At 45.4% G+C, this 17582-nt stretch overlaps 2 protein-coding genes and 1 long non-coding RNA gene across 41 annotated transcripts in view; 2 read left to right on the top strand and 1 right to left on the bottom strand.

The window, feature by feature from the left end:
* Positions 1-17582, bottom strand: part of LOC125428587 (zinc finger protein 883-like) — a 1608225-nt gene that overhangs the window by 695408 nt on the left and 895235 nt on the right. The window lies entirely within an intron of this gene.
* LOC125428540 (zinc finger protein 420-like) overlaps positions 1-17582 on the top strand; it is a 45025-nt gene that overhangs the window by 11046 nt on the left and 16397 nt on the right. For 3 of the 10 annotated variants that reach the window (XM_048488815.1, XM_048488812.1, XM_048488816.1), the window contains 5 exons: positions 1812-1929; positions 3352-3470; positions 3641-3767; positions 4823-4873; positions 5667-7100. In XM_048488815.1, coding sequence (XP_048344772.1) covers positions 1812-1929; positions 3352-3470; positions 3641-3767; positions 4823-4873; positions 5667-7100 — 1849 coding nt within the window. Of the gene's footprint in view, positions 1-1084; positions 1524-1805; positions 1930-3351; positions 3471-3640; positions 3768-4822; positions 4874-5666; positions 7101-16694; positions 16701-17582 lie in introns of all 10 variants that reach the window. The other 7 variants (XM_048488814.1, XM_048488809.1, XM_048488807.1 and 4 more) reach the window with 7 other exon arrangements.
* On the top strand, positions 8093-10294 carry LOC125428931. The gene is made up of 2 exons (XR_007243899.1): positions 8093-8374; positions 8529-10294. It is a non-coding gene; the product is annotated as an uncharacterized LOC125428931 (long non-coding RNA).

A 17582-nucleotide genomic window follows, 5' to 3' on the forward strand; every position in this document is an offset into this window, starting at 1 on the left:
TCCTATGTAGAAAATGGCTTTTCTGGGAGGGGGACTCTGTGCCTTTCTATCCTGCCTCCCACAAGCTCCATCTCTCAAATTTCCAGGGATTTCCCAGTTTTGGAAGTCTTGTGTATTTACCAGAGTTCATTGCCTTCCCAGCTTCTATTCATCCCAGCAATTCTTGTGCTCTGTTTCATGCACAAACAACACCACTGATGCTATCCCACTCTTTGCCACCATAAGATTTAGACTGGCAGGAGAACAATGTGGATTTGAGTGAACATAAGAACAAGGCTGCTGGATCAGACCAGAGTCCATCTAGTCCAGCACTCTGCTACTCGCAGTGGCCCACCAGGTGCCTTTGGGAGCTCACATGCAGGAGGTGAAAGCAATGGCCTTCTGCTTCTGCTGCTGCTCCTGAGCACCTGGTCTGCTAAGGCATTTGCAATCTCAGATCAAGGAGGATCAAGATTGGTAGCCATAGATCGACTTCTCCTCCATAAATCTGTCCAAGCCCTTTTTAAGGCTATCCAGGTTAGTGGCCATCACCACCTCCTGTGGCAACATATTCCAAACACCAATCACACATTGCGTGAAGAAGTGTTTCCTTTTATTAGTCCTAATTCTTCCCCCCAGCATTTTCAATGGATGCCCCCAGGTTCTAGTATTGTGAGAAAGAGAGAAAAATGTCTCTCTGTCAACATTTTCTACCCCATGCTTAATGTTATAGACTTCAATCATATCCCCCATCAGACGTCTCCTCTCCAAACTAAAGAGTCCTAAACGCTGCAGCCTCTCCTCATAAGGAAGGTGCTCCAATCCCTCAATCATCCTCGTTGCCCTTCTCTGGGCATATCTCCTGACACACTTAGTACCATCCGAAGCCCCTTGAACAACCTAACCCAAAGTAACATCTTTAAAGAGCCAGAGTTGGCTTCCAAAAGAACCAAACAGGCATATCTTTAAAAACTTGGTATGTAGTATAACACAGTGACATTACAAACCACAAGAAGAACTTCTGTTCTGATGCACCATGTATCTCCATTCTCTCGTGTTTTCCTTGTGGCACATTGCTGTCTTTCTCTCCTTTCTACCCCCACAGGGCCAAGTGAGTAAAGGCTTCTTTTCATCATCAGAAGGAGATGGAAGAGCAACACCCGGAAGGACCAGAACCTGGCAAGACAGCAAGGAAAGCCCCCCATCTCATCCAAGCCGGGAGTGGTGTTGAATTCTGGAATCAGGAGTCCCTCAATGCAGAAGTACTTTGCCGGCTTTTCTGGCAATTCTGCTACTATGATGCTTATGGGCCCCGAGAGGTTTGCAGCCAACTCCATGGACTTTGCAACTACTGGCTGAAGCCAGAGAGGCACTCCAAGAAGCAGATCTTGGATTTGGTGATCCTAGAGCAGTTCCTGACCCTCCTGCCCCAAGAAATGCAGCACTGGGTCAGAGGATGCAGGCCAGATACCAGTTCTCAGGCAGTGGCCCTGGCCGAAGGGTTCCTCCTCAGTCAAGCAGAGGAGAAGAGGCAGGCAGAACAGGTGAGGGCTTTTCTTTCCAGATATGTCCAATTCAACCAACAATATCTGACCTTCTCAAGCTTCCTTGCCCAATATTTGTCAAGGGGTAATAATCTGAATGGGAGAGTTTACCACCTACTTCAACAGTCACTTCTAGAGAATTTCTTATCCATCCAGATAATTTTCTAGGGTTGAAAAAAACCCTCTTCTAGGTCTGCTGGTAGAGAGGTGCAGAGTCTGGGACTGGGGCAGGATCCATTCCTTGGTGTCTTCCATTCAGTCTCTTACCTGCCTCCCTGGCAGTTATTTCAGAGGTGGGGTCCATCCCTGAAGATGGAAGCTGAGTTCCCTCAGATGGAAGGAGGTGTCGTAGAGGAAGGGGAGCCAGCCTGGGCCCAGGATAATACCCAAGATGCCCTCTCACATGGTAAGGACTCACTGTGCCTGGATGGGATTGGGGGGACCACTGATTTTGATGGGTAGAGAGTTCTGGTCAGGAAAAAAAAATCAAATGCTTCTTCCCTCAGCTTATGGCATTTAATGTTCAATGTTTGGGAAGCCTGTAAAAGGAAATTAGACAAATTCACGGAGGCAGCTCCTCACATTGATTAGAATATTCATATTCTGCCTTTTCCCATTAGGGAGACTCAAGGTCACTCAAACAAAAAAATGGACAAATCTCACCCGAGCTCTTCAGTTTTTGTCTAAACAAAGCCTGTGGTGTGTCCTGTAGCTTTTCCAATAAACAGACTCACATAGGAATAAAATTGATTTATTGATTGGAGTTCAAATAGATTACGCTTCAAGAATCCTTGGCAAAACAAAAGTTTTCATGCCACACTTTTCCAATAAAGTTTACAATGCTCTCCTTCCCTTTGCTAAGTGACAGCTCCCTTCGGCTCCCCCTGGCCCTCTCAGAAACTTGCACTCTCTCCCAAGGCCTCACTCCAAGATAACGGACATATCTGGAAAGCGCACCCAAACTGGAAAAAGGCATTTCCTACATAGCAAAGCTCTAATACAAACTACAAGCAAGAACAGACAGGATGCAACAACCTCCCATCCTCCGCTGGAGACATGGCAAGACCCAGATTATGGAGACAGGTCTTGACAGCCTGCATGTTCTGGTCTGTGCAGCTCTGAGAACCAGTTGCTGGGGGCCAGGAACAGCAGGCAAATGTGTTTTGTGCTCATGCTGATCAGACAAGCTACTGTAGGAAATAGGATTCTGGATGAGCAATGCCAGGCTGAGGGAAGGGCCTTGGGGTGGATGTGATGTCATGTTGAAGTTGCCTCAGGCTGAAAACCCAGATGTGACATTAGTGGATCAGTAGATGTTATGAACACTAATTGATACACTCCTCATTTCCTGTTCCCAGGGGATGTGTGCTCCCCTGGGATTCAGGACCACGTTTCTTTGGGCCTGGAGGGACAAAGTGGGAGGTGACAGGCAATGTCATTTTTGCCTCCTTTTTCCCTCCACCAGTCTGGACTCAAGGACGTGTGTGAGCGCCCAGCCAGTGGGAGAATAGCATGTCTGGGCCTTTGGTCTGATCCAGCAGAGATGCTATCACATTTTGCAGCTCCACTGTTCACAGGACAAGTTTCAAGTATCACAGAAGTCTGAAACATTTCAGTGGCATTTGCAGCCCCATGAGGCTCATGGGTACTTTTTGCTTCTCTTCTGCCTCTCCCAGTACTTGCTAAAAAAGTGTTATGATTCTTTTTGAGTGTACAAAGGGCCAAGGCACAGCCCTGCAAACAAGGTGCATGAAGAATGATTTGTGCAAGGAAACAAAACAGGAAGTGGAAGCTAATACTCTTTCTTCAATTTTTCCCTCCCTCACAGGCAGCCAAGAGACAATGTTGATCCATTCTCTTTGCGGAGATGTGGAAACAGCTGCTGCACTTCCAGTCCAAGTCGGGGAGATAAGCAGAGGACAGCCTGAGTCCCCCCTCCTTTCTCAGGTGACCTTTTCTCTGCAGTTAGTACTGAGGGGTCCAGGCAAGAGGCTCTGAATGCCCCACTTTATACATAAGCTAAGTTCTCTATCATGAACCCTCCCAGAATACCCCCTTCCAGCATTCTGTCTCTGCTTTACATGAACTCTGATGAGAGAATCTGCACTTTCTTTCAGTCTCCAGTGTCCTTTGAGGAAGTGGCCGTGTATTTCACAGAGGCAGAATGGCCATTGCTGGATCCAGACCAAAGAGCTCTCTACGAGGACGTCATGCTGGAGAACTATGGGATCGTGGCCTCTCTGAGTAAGGAACTTTCATAGGTGCCAGAGGTCTACATTCCTGCTTTTGGGATGATGCACGAATAAAAAATCTTGGACACCAATAGGCCTCTTCTGCTATTTGCTTCATTTTGGAGGCCTTGATGTATCAGGGGAGCAGAGAAAGCGATATTCAGCATGGCCAGGTAGTGTGACCTAAGCGACCTGGTTTGCCTGGGCACACAGAGGACTATGTTTGTGGCCCCCACCAAAGTCAGAGGGTGTCCTGAGGCCAATGCGGGATTGAGGGGTTCTCAGGAAGACTCAGTTGCCAACCATTACAGCACATGTGTCGCCCAGGCATCTTCACTGACTGTCACATGGAATGGATCTGTCTGGCTCACATGGGTTGGGGCAGGGGTGTCAAACTTGCGCCCCTCCAGGTGTTATGGACTACAGTTCCCATCATCCGCTGCCAGCATCATGCTGGCAGGGGATGATGGGAGTTAATGACAACCTGGTGGGTTGAACCACCTAATGGGGATTGTGGGCTTGATCAGGTTTCCATGTTCCAGAAAAAAATGGAGCGGCAGACTCTTATTTAGTGAACTGGATTCGTTTCTCTGTTTCCTACACATGGAACTTACTAGATGACCTTGGGCCAATCACACTTCTGTCATAAGTCTCTCAGCCCCACCTTCCTCACAAGGTGCTTGTTGTGAGGAGGGGAAAGAAATGTGATTTGTAAACCACTTTGAGGCTTTTCAGGGTAGAGAAAAGCAGGATACAAGAGTGTTCTCTTGTTTCCCTTATTTAATTGTCAATAGTGGAGACCTACGTGACAAGTCAAATGTGAATGGTCGGAGCAGGGGGACAATTCTTTGCCACTTTCCTCCCCCTAAGTACTTATGGGGAATATAGAGAAGGATAGACAGAATATAAAAGCTGCTGACCTGGCTGGGGATAAGGTGTGACCAGCAGCTCAGTTGAGGAGAAAGAAGGTCTGATACAGTAACTGTTCACCCATTAATGAACAGTTCATGATAGAAAGCTTGGCTTCTTGCCTAGGTGCTGACTGGACTTCTCTCTTTGTTCCAGCAGCACGTAAAAAGGAGACAGTTGGGGGATTTCGGGGATTCTCCATGGGAAAAGGCAAGGATGAAGATTCCAAAGGGAAGTTTTCTGATGGAGATGGACCACAGAGGCAGGAAGGAAGGCATGCAGTCAGGGACAAGGGAGAAGCGCATTCCTTCCCAAGGAGCAGGCTTCTGTGAAATTCCAGTCCAAGAAGTCAGTTCAACCAAAACAAGAAGGAACAAAGACTGTATTATCAAAGGCTTTCACGGCCGGAATCACTGGGGTGCTGTGTGGTTTCTGGGCTGTATGGCCATATTCTAGCAGCATTCTCTCCTGACATTTCCCCTGCATCTGTGGCTGTTCCTCTGAAGATGCCAGCCCAGATGCAGGTGAAATGTCAGGAGAGAATGCTGCTAGAACATGGCCATACAGCCCGGAAACCACACAGCACCCCAGGAACAAAGATCTCTGTGCTAACCAGAGAATCTGCTCCAGGCAAAACAAAAATGAAAGCATGGCCTTAGAAAAGACCTTTAGTAAGAACATCAGTTTTCCTTTCGAGAGGCAAATTCCCTCAGGAGAGAAACCATATGATTGCATGAAGGTTGGAAACACCTTCAGTCGGAAATCAGCCCTTCCTTCACATCAAAGAATATACTTAGATGAGGAGGTGTATAAATCATTAGATTGCAAACCAAGCATTTCTGATTCAGCAGGCTTGAGGGGCCTTTTAAATTGTATATTGATACCTTTTGATGCAGAGCAGGAAAAAGCTGCTTAAAGGTTTGGTGTTTGGATGGAACTTCAAGGAAACATCAGATTTCCTTGTGTGTGTGTGCTAATTTGAGCTCTCTTTTTATTCCAACAGAGGATGAGCAATGGAATGAGGGTGATGAGGAAGTGCATTTGCTACTAACAGATAAGGTGGCAGATGAAGATCTGAAAGAAAACTTCAGGAATCAAGGCAGACCTAAGAGGCAGAAAAGGTGTCATATGGCCAAGAAGAAAGATAAACACATTTCATGCCAAGGGCAGGATTTTGGTGAACTAATCCGCACATTAGAAGTAGCATATAAATGCCTGGAGTGTGGAATGAACTTCTCAGATCAAAGCCAATATGAGCTCCATTTGCAAATACACACTGGAAAGAAAATCCATCAATGCTTGGAGTGTGGCAAGACTTTCCTTTTCAGACCAGAGCTCCTTAGGCATCAAAGAACACATCAAGGAGAGAAACCTTACAGCTGCTCAGACTGTGGTAAGAGCTTCTCACAACAATCAGATCTTTTTCAACACCAAAGCACTCATTCTGGAGAGAAGCCAATAACCTTGTTAGAAAGGACAATGACCTTCTCTGGCAGAAGAAAGGGTAAGGTACATATTCCAAAGCACTGTATAATGAGGGCACATAAATGCTTCCTGTGTGGAAAGTTGTTCAGTTGCAGATCGAAGCTCCTTGTGCACAAAAGAACCCACACAGGAGAGAAACCTTTTCAATGCTTAGAGTGTGGAAAGAGATTCAATCATAGTACCACTCTTCGACAGCATCAAAGAACTCATACAAAGGAGAAACCGTTTGAATGCTCACAGTGTGGAAAGAGTTTCAGTTGGAGTGGCAGTCTTCAAAGGCATCAAATAACTCACACAAAAGACCGACCTTTTGAATGCCTTGAGTGTGGCAAGAGATTCAGTCGGAGTAGCACTCTTCAGCAACACCAAAGAACTCACACAAATGAGAGACCTTTTGAATGCTTCAAGTGTGGAAAGAGATTCAGTCAGAGTGGCCATCTTCAAAGGCATCAAAGAATTCACACAAGGGAGAGACCTTTTCAGTGCTCAGATTGTGGAAAGAGATTTAGTTGGAGTTCCCGTCTTCAACAGCATCAAAGAAGTCACTCAAAGGAGAGACTTTTTGAATGCTCAGAGTGTGGAAAGAGATTTAATCGGAGTAGCACTCTTCAACAGCATCAAAGAACTCACACAAAGGAGAGACCTTTGGAATGCTCACAGTGTGGAAAGAGATTCAGTTGGCGTGGCAGTCTTCAACAGCATCAAAAAACTCACACAAAGGAGAGGCCTTTTAAATGCTCACGATGTCGAAAAAGATTCAGTTGGAGCGGAAGTCTTCAAAGGCATCAACGAACCCACACAAAAGAGCGACCTTTTGAATGCTTGGAATGTGGAAAGAGATTCAGTCAGAGTGGCCATCTTCAACAACATCAAAGAACTCACACAAAGGAGAGACCTTTTGAATGCTTGGAATGTGGAAAGAGATTTAGTCAGAGTGGCCCTCTTCAAAGACATCAAAGAACTCATATGAAGGAAAAACCTTTTGAATGCTCTGAATGTGGAAAGAGAATCAGTCAAAGTACCTTTGAACAGCATCAAAGAACTCACACAAAGGAGAGACTTTTCGAATGCTCAGAGTGTGGAAAGAGATTCAGTCTGTCTAGCAATCTTGCACGGCATCTAAAAATTCACACACTGGAGAAATCTTTTGAATGGTCTGAGTGAGGAAAAAGATTATTTCAAAATAGTCATCTTCATCAACACATAAGAATACATAGAAGAGAGAAACCATCTGAACACTCTGTGTAAGAACCATATCCCCTCTAAGGCCCTTTCTGCATGGGCCAATAAATGTAGAGTGCAGCTGGGGTACACAATCCTGGTGCAGTCCTGGGCCCTTTGCACGGCTCCCTTGCACGAAGGTGTGTCTGTTGTGGCTGTCCCTGGCCACCTACGCTGCATTGCAATGCAGCTGGGCACAGACAACCCCTGCAGCCATACCAACATCTCTCAACTCTGGTGCTCTCCTGCATGGCTTGCCTTAGCAGGATAGCGTCAGGGGAGGGAACAATAGAGCTGCGTCTGAGTAACGTGCCTCCCATGTGGGGCCGTTTGCTCGGCGGCAGCTCCAACCTGTGCTTCCTAAAAAGAATCGCATTATTCATTTAAGCTGGGTTGGAGCATATCATAGAATCATAAAGTCATAGAGTTGGAAGAGACAACAAGAGCCATCAGATCCAACCCCCTGGCAAGCAGGAACACACAATCAAAGCACTCCTGGCAGCCTCTGTTTAAAAACCTCCAAAGAAGGAGACTCCACCACTCTCTGAGGCAGTGAATTTTACTGTCCAACATCCCTGACGGTCAAGAAGTTCTTCCTAATGTTTTGGTGGATCTCTTTTCCAGCACCTTGAATCCATTACTCCGTGTCCTAGTCTCTGACACAGCAGAAAACAAGCTTGCTCCCTCTTTGACATGGCATCTCTTCAAATATTTAAATATAGCTATCATGTCCTCCCTTAACCTTTGCTTCTCCAGACTAAACATCCCCAGCTCCCTAAGCGTCTCTTCATAGGGCATGGGGCATGGGTTCCAGATGACATGGGGCAGCCCCAAAGCAGGGGTGGGAACCATGCGAAGTCCCCCCCCTCACCAGTTTAAACCCATGGGTAATCCGTGTTTATTGGCCTGTGCAGAAAGGGCCTAAGTTTACATATCCCAGTTTGATTCTCAGTCTTCTCTTAGGGGTTTTGAAGGGCACCCCCCTGTAAGTTGAAAGCACCATAGGTGGACCTTAGGGCACAGGTGTCAAACTCGCAGCCCTCCAGATGTTATGGACTACAGTTCCCATCATCCCCTGCCAGCATGATGTTGGCTGGGGGTGATGGGAACTGTAGTCCATAACATTTGGAGGGCCACGAATTTGACACCTATGCCTTAGGGATAAGTTTGAGAGAGCACAACTGCCTGCCATGTTCAGAGCCCATTTCCGTCATGGAGGCAGAACAGGCATAGTTCCAAGGCCAACCATCACTTCAAAAGTACTTTATCAAAGCAATATGACGATGTTTCCACTTAATGGGCAATCACACCTGAGCCAACATGCAGCCAAACCTGCAGTTGACTGATATTCCCTACTTTGGAATGTCTGGTATCATTTCCAACGTTTTCCACCAAATTTTGATGAGTAACTTCAAACTGCCTGGTCAAATCTAACTTTGTGTCTTGAACCAATAATGATCATGGGACATTTCCCATCAAGATTCATTAAAAATGTTTGCCAGGTTTCCCGCATTCGCTGGAGACCTCTGCAACTGATTTGCAGGGCCCTCTCACTGTCTTTCTCATTGGACTTATGCTCTACAGACTGCAATTCTCAGGTAATATTGGCTTCCTCTCTCCTCCCATTCCCTTCCCCCCATTCTTAGCTTTGTGTGCCTGCATGTGCTAGGAGTTCAGGGATCTGCTCTCTCAGCCCAATCTGGGAGAGGGTCAGGTTCACCTTAGGAGTTGGTGCAACCCTGGACCCACATTGGTGCCCACTGTGCCAGCACAAGAGGAAAAGACACCCGTAGAGGGGTGAGATAAGCACCCGACCCTGGAAGCCACTGCCATTCCTCTGCACCACCAGTGCAGAAAGATTCAATAGCATGGCTAGGGGTATTCCGGGTTTGTGTCCGGGGGTGGAGCTGACCGTAGGCTTCTCCTGCTCTCCCAGCCCCCCATGCACTGATGCAGCCCCATTATCCCCTATGGGAGATCTTGGCCAGCCAGGGTTTGCTTTTTGTTTCTGGGGTTCCTGCTCTGCAGAGAAGCCCTTTGGCGGTGTTGGAACGGTGCCACAGCAGCACCACATCCCACTCCCTGAAAGGTCTGGATTGGGCTGTCAGCTGCTTAGTGGAGGTTTTTTGGAGGTTTACTCCTTTGCATTCTATTTTGCGTCCCATAAAATTGCAATTATAATAACTTCATTATTTTATTTCAGGGTACCCCTACAGTGATCTATTATGGTATTTACAGACTGCCATTTCCTGTGTTATTCCTTTCTGGAACAATTTTTAAACTAATCCCCCCCACCCTGTGTTCATTTTGGAGTAGTGCTCAAGAGATTCAGTCAAAGAGGCAGTTTTGAGCTGCATTAAGAACTCATATGATGCAGAAATCTCTTGACAGTTCAAGAGTGTGGAAAAGAGTTGAGTTTGGGCAGCATCCTTCAATAGCATCTAATACAGAGGAGAAAACGTTTGAATGCACAGATTGTGGGTAGAGTCTTGGAGCTGCAGATGCTTCTGTGGCTTTGAGGAAAGACATGATGTGGAGGGGGTGGAGAGTGTCTTTGCTGTCTCTCCATTAATACTCTAGACAATAATTGGGGGGCATCATCCCCTGTTGGTTCCAGTCCTATCTGGCTGATGAGCGCCAGAAGTGGGGCTACAGGATCCCTGCTTGATGCATGCCACAGGGTCCACAAGGGATCTCTCTTGCTCCTCTGTGCTTTGGTTCTGGAATGTTATGGTGGACTGAGAAGTCCAAATGGTGTCTCTGATGGAATCTTTGTTCAGCCCTTTGGACGGGATCTCTATCCAGTGTCCTTCCTTCTGACAGGAGGCTGACTCCAAGATTTACCCCGGAACTGGAAGAAGGACCAAGACTGAACAGAGTGACTCTTTCCTAAGCCCATCAAAGTAAACTTTCCTTTTGACCACATTGTTTGTTTATTTTCATTGTGTTTATATCCCGCCCTATTCCCATGGGGCTCAAAAAAGTTGACAGAGATGTGGAAAGAAAAAAAATTGCATTACTTAATTTTTCTGCAAAAACATTCTCATTTCTAAACTGTCCTCATTTCCTAAAATTAATAGTGAATGGGTGTCAATCCCTATACAATATTAGGTCTGTTTGCAGTTTTGTAATGAATGTTGTTCTGGGAAGACGTTGGTCACCATTTTGGGACTAAACACAACTACAAGAAACAGTGCCAAGACATTCATCCCTTAAAAATTTTATTACTCTTGTCTGGGCAGCTAGGAGCAAGGTTCCTCCTCTTTTTTGAGCCTAGGAACCCTTTTGGAATTTCGACATAGTGTGCTGGGTGTGGCTCCAAAATGGCTGCTGCAGGAGGAGGAGCCAAACATGCAGAGGAAGTGCATGTGAAAGGGAGAAGAGGGGTTTAACAATGGGAAGAAGAGTGAAAGAATAAGCACAGGGGGCAGCTGTCTCAGAAACAACATTATTTTAATATGCAAAGCCAACTGGATCTTCAGTGGCCAATCAGAAGCCCTGCTGGGTGACAGCTCCCCCAGGTCCCACCCACCTTCTCAAAACCCTTGGTGTGCATCAAAAAAGGTGCCACATGACACCATGTGTAGGGGACTCCAGGCCCGTCTTTTCTAAACATTCAGTGAATGTTCCTTGGCCTTGCCAGGCTTATTTTGAAACATTTTTTCCTGCCTAGCTCTCCACTTGCTGACATTGGCCGAGCATGAACAGAATTCCTTGCCATCACCACTGAACAACCAAAGTCAGACTTAAAACATCTGGATTTTTGTCCAGATTGGAGCTTAAAATACATATTTAACCATTCATTCAACTGAATTTTTTTGGACTCACTGATCTCCTTTTCTCTGAGTGTGTGATTAATTTCTCCCGGGACACTTTCCTCCTACGTAGGCTTCATGTCAGTCAGACGTTCATGTCTGCATCTTCTGTCACCCAAGTGGGTAACACATCTGCTTTGTAAGAGGACCATGACGAAATAGGTCTGTCAAAGCCCAATCTATGAATGGTGTAAATGAAATGCCTCAGTCTTCCTACTTGTTAAAGCGAACAGAAGACGTGAAGGGAAAGACCAGCCAAATAAAGCAGAAACCAGGAGAAACCAGTGGTTTCATGAATGAAGAAACAAATTACAACAAAATGCAACACATGCAAGTGTAACGGAGTCCCACAACCACGCCTTGTAAACCGCACACATATAAATTAATTAACCATTACTACTATGTAGACAATGATTGCGCCTGACCAAATAGTGCCTCAAAAAACTTGCAACATTCTCACATACAAGATCACAGGACCCATTGAGTAGAAAGTTCATCACAGATGGTAACCTGACAGCGTTTGAGCTCTCTACCAATGGACAGATGTACATCTGGAAGTATAGACTTCATTATATTGGACACTCCAATAGTACATGTTGAACCGTCTCAACAACGGCCATGTTACATTGACATAACCTGTTCTCATATGGAGTGTTATTATACCTGCCAAGAGTCATAGCGTTAGGTAGAGCATTAAAAGCGAGCCAAAGTGTACACTCTCACGTTGTTTGGGGTTGCACAGAATGTACAGATAGTTGGCACAGTAATCTGATCGGACAATTCCAAGGCCTGTGGGGAGCAGCTTTTTCCCCCCTCCTGCAACATTCTCAGTTTCTCTCGATTTCAACTAAAGAAACAGATTTAATTTCATTATGAATTCTGATGGCAGACATAGTTTGGAACTGTGGTCAGCTGTTAAGCCCATGTTGTTAAGTTTCTTATCTATGTCCAGCCAACCATTTCACAGATGCTTAGATTCTGATAAAGAGTTGATGTATAAAACTATTGGGTCTGGGCTCAAAATGAATTTGGGTCCAATTGCTTAAGTACTCTTGTCCATGCCATCAGTTCCACATACTATTTTTGTCCAGTTTCTCTGCATAGGGTGTCATATGGGACCACACCTTGGTGACCCTAAAATTCTTACATAAAAGTATCCCTGTACTGACTCCATAAGATTTGATTTAATTTTACCGAGGGGGGGAACCATATTGGGGGCTCCATATAATAGTTGAGGGGATTATCTTTGCATTGAAGATTTTCAGTGCAGCCGGGGACAAATTGAATTGTCCTTTAGGTAGAAAAATCGGAGAATGGCTGCAGCATTCACCCTAGCTTTGTTCTCTGCTTGTTTTGCTGTAGAGGGACCCAAGATAGGTTTGTAACTGAATAGAAGGCCCCTAGATATCTAAACTGACTTACTTGCTCTAGGACATAGGTTGTTCACTTTTTCCAGCTACATTTACACCTAGATTTTGCAAAGATCATGCAAACTTTTTGGACTTGTCATAGTTAAGCGTCAGCTTATTTACATATTGACAGTATTCTGCACAGTTTAGTAGGCGTTTTAAGCCTACTTGGGAATATGACAAGAGAACAGCGTCGTCTGCATAAAGCTTAGGGTGGATATAATACAGCATGAACCCTAAAAGCGTGGTAGGATGGCCATCAATTTTTTAGATTAAGGTTGCAGGGAAGTCATTGAGAAATAGGCCAAAATAGACTACAGGTGCCAGTGGGCAACCTTGTTTAATACCCTTGTTAACCATAATTGATTCTGTTAGCGTGCCATCTCTTGAAGTTCTTATTTGGCAAGTTGTGATTAGGTGGTAGGCAACTTTAATTAGAGCTAAAAGTCTCTGTTAGATGTTTAGAGGTTTTTTAATTTATGCCATAAAAGTTCCCTATCTACAGAATCAAAGGCACCCTTCAAATCCAAGAAAAGCAGCATAAAAGCTTGCTTTTTCTTGTGCCACTATGTATTTGCTTGCAAGATGTTGGAGAATTAGACAGTGATCTAGAATAGAGGTTACCTCTGCCCGAAACCCGATTTGTTCTGGGGCCGAGGTAGCTGATGTTTGTCTGTCCAGCTCTTTAATTTTTCAGTAGATAGTTAGCATACAATTTGCTCTACGATAGATAAAAGGCTGATCGGCCTATAATTAGAGGGACACTGGGGGTCTCCTTTTTTTATAGAGAGGGGTACAATGATCGCCTTTAATACCAGTCCTTGGGAATGTTAAAAGATTTGTTGATATATGTAAAATAATGGGGGCAAGCACTGGAGCCCACCAGTCTGGGTCAGTTTTAACATCTCTGCTACAATGATATCAGGGCCAGCTGCTTTCCCAGACTTTAGTTGGTGAATTGAATTCAATAACCTCTAAGCCTGTTAACTGGGGCCCATTCAGGCAAATCCTCGGCTGGAGCTCATGCTAAGAGCTTCGGTCCAATCTCTTAATTAGGAGTAAAATTCCAGAGTAGTGTTTCTGCCATAATGAAGAGGTGATGTAAGGCAGCTATTGGGAGATTTTGACACATGCCCTATTTGTTAATTGCCAGAATTGTTGTTTGTGTTATTGGATAGGGTGGCATATAGTAGTTGCTCCCAGTTAAGCCTTATTGACTCTTGGCGTTTTATTTTGATGTGGTTGCATAGAGTCTGTTTGAGACTAAACAGAATTCAGGGGAGGCAGGAATTTGTGCCTTGGAGGCCCTAAATCTATTGTTAATGTGATCGAATCCTGTTGATTCAAATATTTGCACTCAAGCGTCAAACCAGTCTCTGCCTTTGAGATTTCCCTTCCCTCTTTGTTCCCCTAAAAGGGACACCAAATATGAAACAAGTTTTTTCATAATTTCCTATACTGCTGCTAACATTATCTGCAATAACTACTGAGGAGCCTAGAAACTTGCAGGTGGTGGTGTTGCTTAGTGCTTCCTTGGTTTTATTGCATGTTTGGGTTGACCATCTTATTATGGGAGTTGTGTTAATTGCCTTATAGTTTGAAATTTTGGCAGTAGGGTCTCTGAGGGAGAGGATGAGTGGAAGGTGATAAGCTAATCCATAGAATCCCCTATCCCTAAGGAGGCTTGGAGAATGGCCTAACAAATTATTGGAACCTGCAGTATATAGTCTAATTAAGCTGCACCCATGGGGAAGAGAGATGAAAGTAAATTCGCCTGCATTTGGAAAACTTAGTCAGTCCGTTTAGCCAGATTTTTGTTGTGTAGGAGGGCCAATTTGGCTAAATGGAGTCCATTTGAGTTGGAATTTAGATCCTTAGATCTCCTTGCATATGGTGTGAAGTGTATCTGCAGGAGTTCTTCATCCATACCCTCTTCGGCACATAACTGCATGGGATCGTTCCCTACCCGGGCGTTACAATCCCCCGCCACTACTACCTCTGACTGGGTATGCTTCGCTTCTAAGTCACCTATAAGATTTGACAGTCTTCTCCAAATCACTGTCATTGGCTACTGACCCATTTCTTGGGGGAAGTATACATTTACCCCTAGGATAAAGCTTTTGTTATTGTGGCTGACAGTATTTTGATAAGCCTGTGCAGAATTGGTTCCACCACACACATCAAGTTAGGTTGAGGGGCAATTCCTTGAGATATAGAATGTTGCTAAGCCTCCTGATGGTCTGCCTCTCTTCTTTAAAGTTGAAGGCATGAAGTGTAAATGATTTGTAAGCATGAATGTTGATTGTGGAGGTCATCCATGTACTCCTGTAATAGAATGATATGGAATTAGGTGAGGGTAATTTGGAGTAGAATTAAGTTCAAGTGTCTTATTTGCCCACCCAGCAATGTTCCAGGAGAGATGGTCTCCAAGGAGCCAGTTGGCCGGGGCATTTGGGGAGTAATGTAGAGTCAGTCTGTAGAGTTCAACTTCCCAATTTCTTCATCAATATGATTGTACCAACATCCGTTTCGGTTGCTGTTGTTTAAAGATGTTCTCGCTGGAAGAGAGAGAGGGGGTTCGAGGAGTTATATTTCCCACTACTAAGCCCCATACAGATTACCCAGAAGTGTCCTCTGTGTTTGGAGTCCATAGCTTAGCGTCATTGTGTGGTGGAATATTTGGATGCTGCTTGTTGAATTAAAGGTAAAATCTTTATCTTTGTTGAAAGCCCTCGTGGCGAACCTCAGGTAGCTCCTTGTCCTTCTTGGATACCTCAGAGACTTCCAAATTCGATAATTGCTTCCAGTTATAGTCCAGGGTTTCCCAGGCTTAGTTGTGCTTGGAGGTGATGGTGGTGGCACTCTACACCTGCTGTGCAGTTGTAGAAGTCGGGTCCAACTGAGTTCAAGTAGTTCGTGGCCTGCCCATGATTTGCAGGCTGTTATTTTGGGTCCATGAAAGAGGATACTCCTAAAGCCTCCATGGGTTTTGGGTCCCACCTCCCACTCATCACATACACACATTTTTTGAGAGGGAGCTTTGACAGTACTAAACACAACTACAAGAAACAGTGCCAAGACATTCATCCCTTAAATTTTTTATTACTCTTGTCTGGGCAGCTAAGAGCAAGGTTCCTCCTCTTTTTTGAACCTTTTGTAATTCTGACATAATGTGCTGGGTGTGGCTCCAAAATGGCTGCTACAGGAGGAGGAGCCAAACATGCAGAGGAAGCGCATGTGAAAGGGAGAAGAGGGGTTTAAGAATGGGAAGAAGAGTGAAAGAATAAAGCACAGGTGGCAGCTGTGTAAGCTAGAAACAACTGGGGTGTCATATGCAAAGTCAATTAGATTTCTCATCAGTGGCCAATCAGGCCACCCCTGTCCTGGGTGATATCTTCTTTGGTCCCACTTTCTTTTTCTTTGTTGTCTGTTAATATCCCTGGGTGGGACATCATGGGTTGGGCTGAATTAGGCACGACACCATGTGTAGGTTGGTGTCTTCCATGGACGTTCAGTGAATGTCTTTGGGATTGTCAGGCTAACATTTGCCTAGCTTTCCACTTGCTGACATTGGTGGAACCTGTGGATGGAGACAGACATTGTGATGGTGCAGGACTGGATAGACTCATTGGGGCCGACTTAAGACATCTGGATGATGGTCCAGATTGGAGCTTAAAATACATATTTAGACCACGGACTGTGGGAATGGCAAATAGGTGTTTTTTGGAGATTTCACTGATCTCCTATTGACAGAGAGTGTGATCAATTTCTCCCAGGACACTTTCCTCCTACGTAGGCTTCATGTCAATCAGACGCTCATGTCTGCATCTTCTGTCACCCAAGTGGGTAACACATCTGCTTTGTAAGAGGACCATGGCGAAATAGGTCTGTCAAAGCCCAATCTATGAATGGTGTAAATGAAATGCCTCAGTCTTCCTACTTGTTAAAGCAAACAGAAGACGTGAAGGGAAAGACCAGCCAAATAAAGCAGAAACCAGGAGAGACCAGTGGTTTCGTGAATGAAGAAACAAATTACAACAAAATGCAACACATGCAAGTGTAACGGAGCCCCCACCCCCCAAAGAACACCATACACACGAGATGGCCGTTATTTCAGATGATTGCCATACAGGGGTCTGATGGGCAGTACAGATGGCTGGCCATTTACAAAACTTGCTTGGTGGCATCTTCTGCTGCTGGTTGCTGCTGAGCAGAAGCGAAGGGCTCCTTGCCAATGAAGTGGTACGTTTGAAGATAACAAGGTGTCTCTGAGCACACACCGATGTTTTTCCTTTATGAAGAGAGCTGCTTTGGATAAAGATCTTGCTCAGCAGCCTTGAAGCATTAGCAGACAGGCTGCCCTTTCCCTTCTGAGGGGCCTTGGGAGAGACCCCCCTCAGTTCAAGAGGCAGTTAGAGCCCCTCACTCCACAAGTTCTCTTCCACTTGGCTCTGCTCCTCTAATTAATAATTAAGAACATTTTATAAGGCAGGTAATAATATCCCTGTCACAAACCCTCCACCTCCACAGCATTGCCAAGAGCTCTCAACTCCCCGGTCAGGGAGCAGCTTTGAGAGGGTGGTTGGTTGGGCAGGAACACATTTTTAAAAGGCTGTGGAAATCCACAGGAGCAGCTGTGGTGTAGTGGTTAAGAGCTGGCGTACTCTAATCTGGAGGAACCAGGTTTGATTCCCCGCTCTGCCGCTTGAGCTGTGGAAGCTTATCTGGGGAATTCAGATTAGCCAGTACACTCCCACACACGCCAGCTGGGTGACCTTGGGCTAGTCACAGTTCTTCGGAGCTCTTTCAGCCCCACCTACCTCGCAGGGTGTTTGTTGTGAGGGGGGGGAAGGGCAAGGAGATTGTAAGCCCCTTTGAGTCTCCTGCAGGAGAGAAAGGGGGGATATAAATCCAACTCTTCTTCTCTGAATGTCGCTGCCCTCAGCCCCTCAGACTTCCCAGAAAGGCAAAGGCCAGACCTGTAGTAGT

Source organism: Sphaerodactylus townsendi, linkage group LG03 (genome assembly GCF_021028975.2).
Source record: "Sphaerodactylus townsendi isolate TG3544 linkage group LG03, MPM_Stown_v2.3, whole genome shotgun sequence".
Lineage (NCBI taxonomy): Eukaryota > Metazoa > Chordata > Lepidosauria > Squamata > Sphaerodactylidae > Sphaerodactylus > Sphaerodactylus townsendi.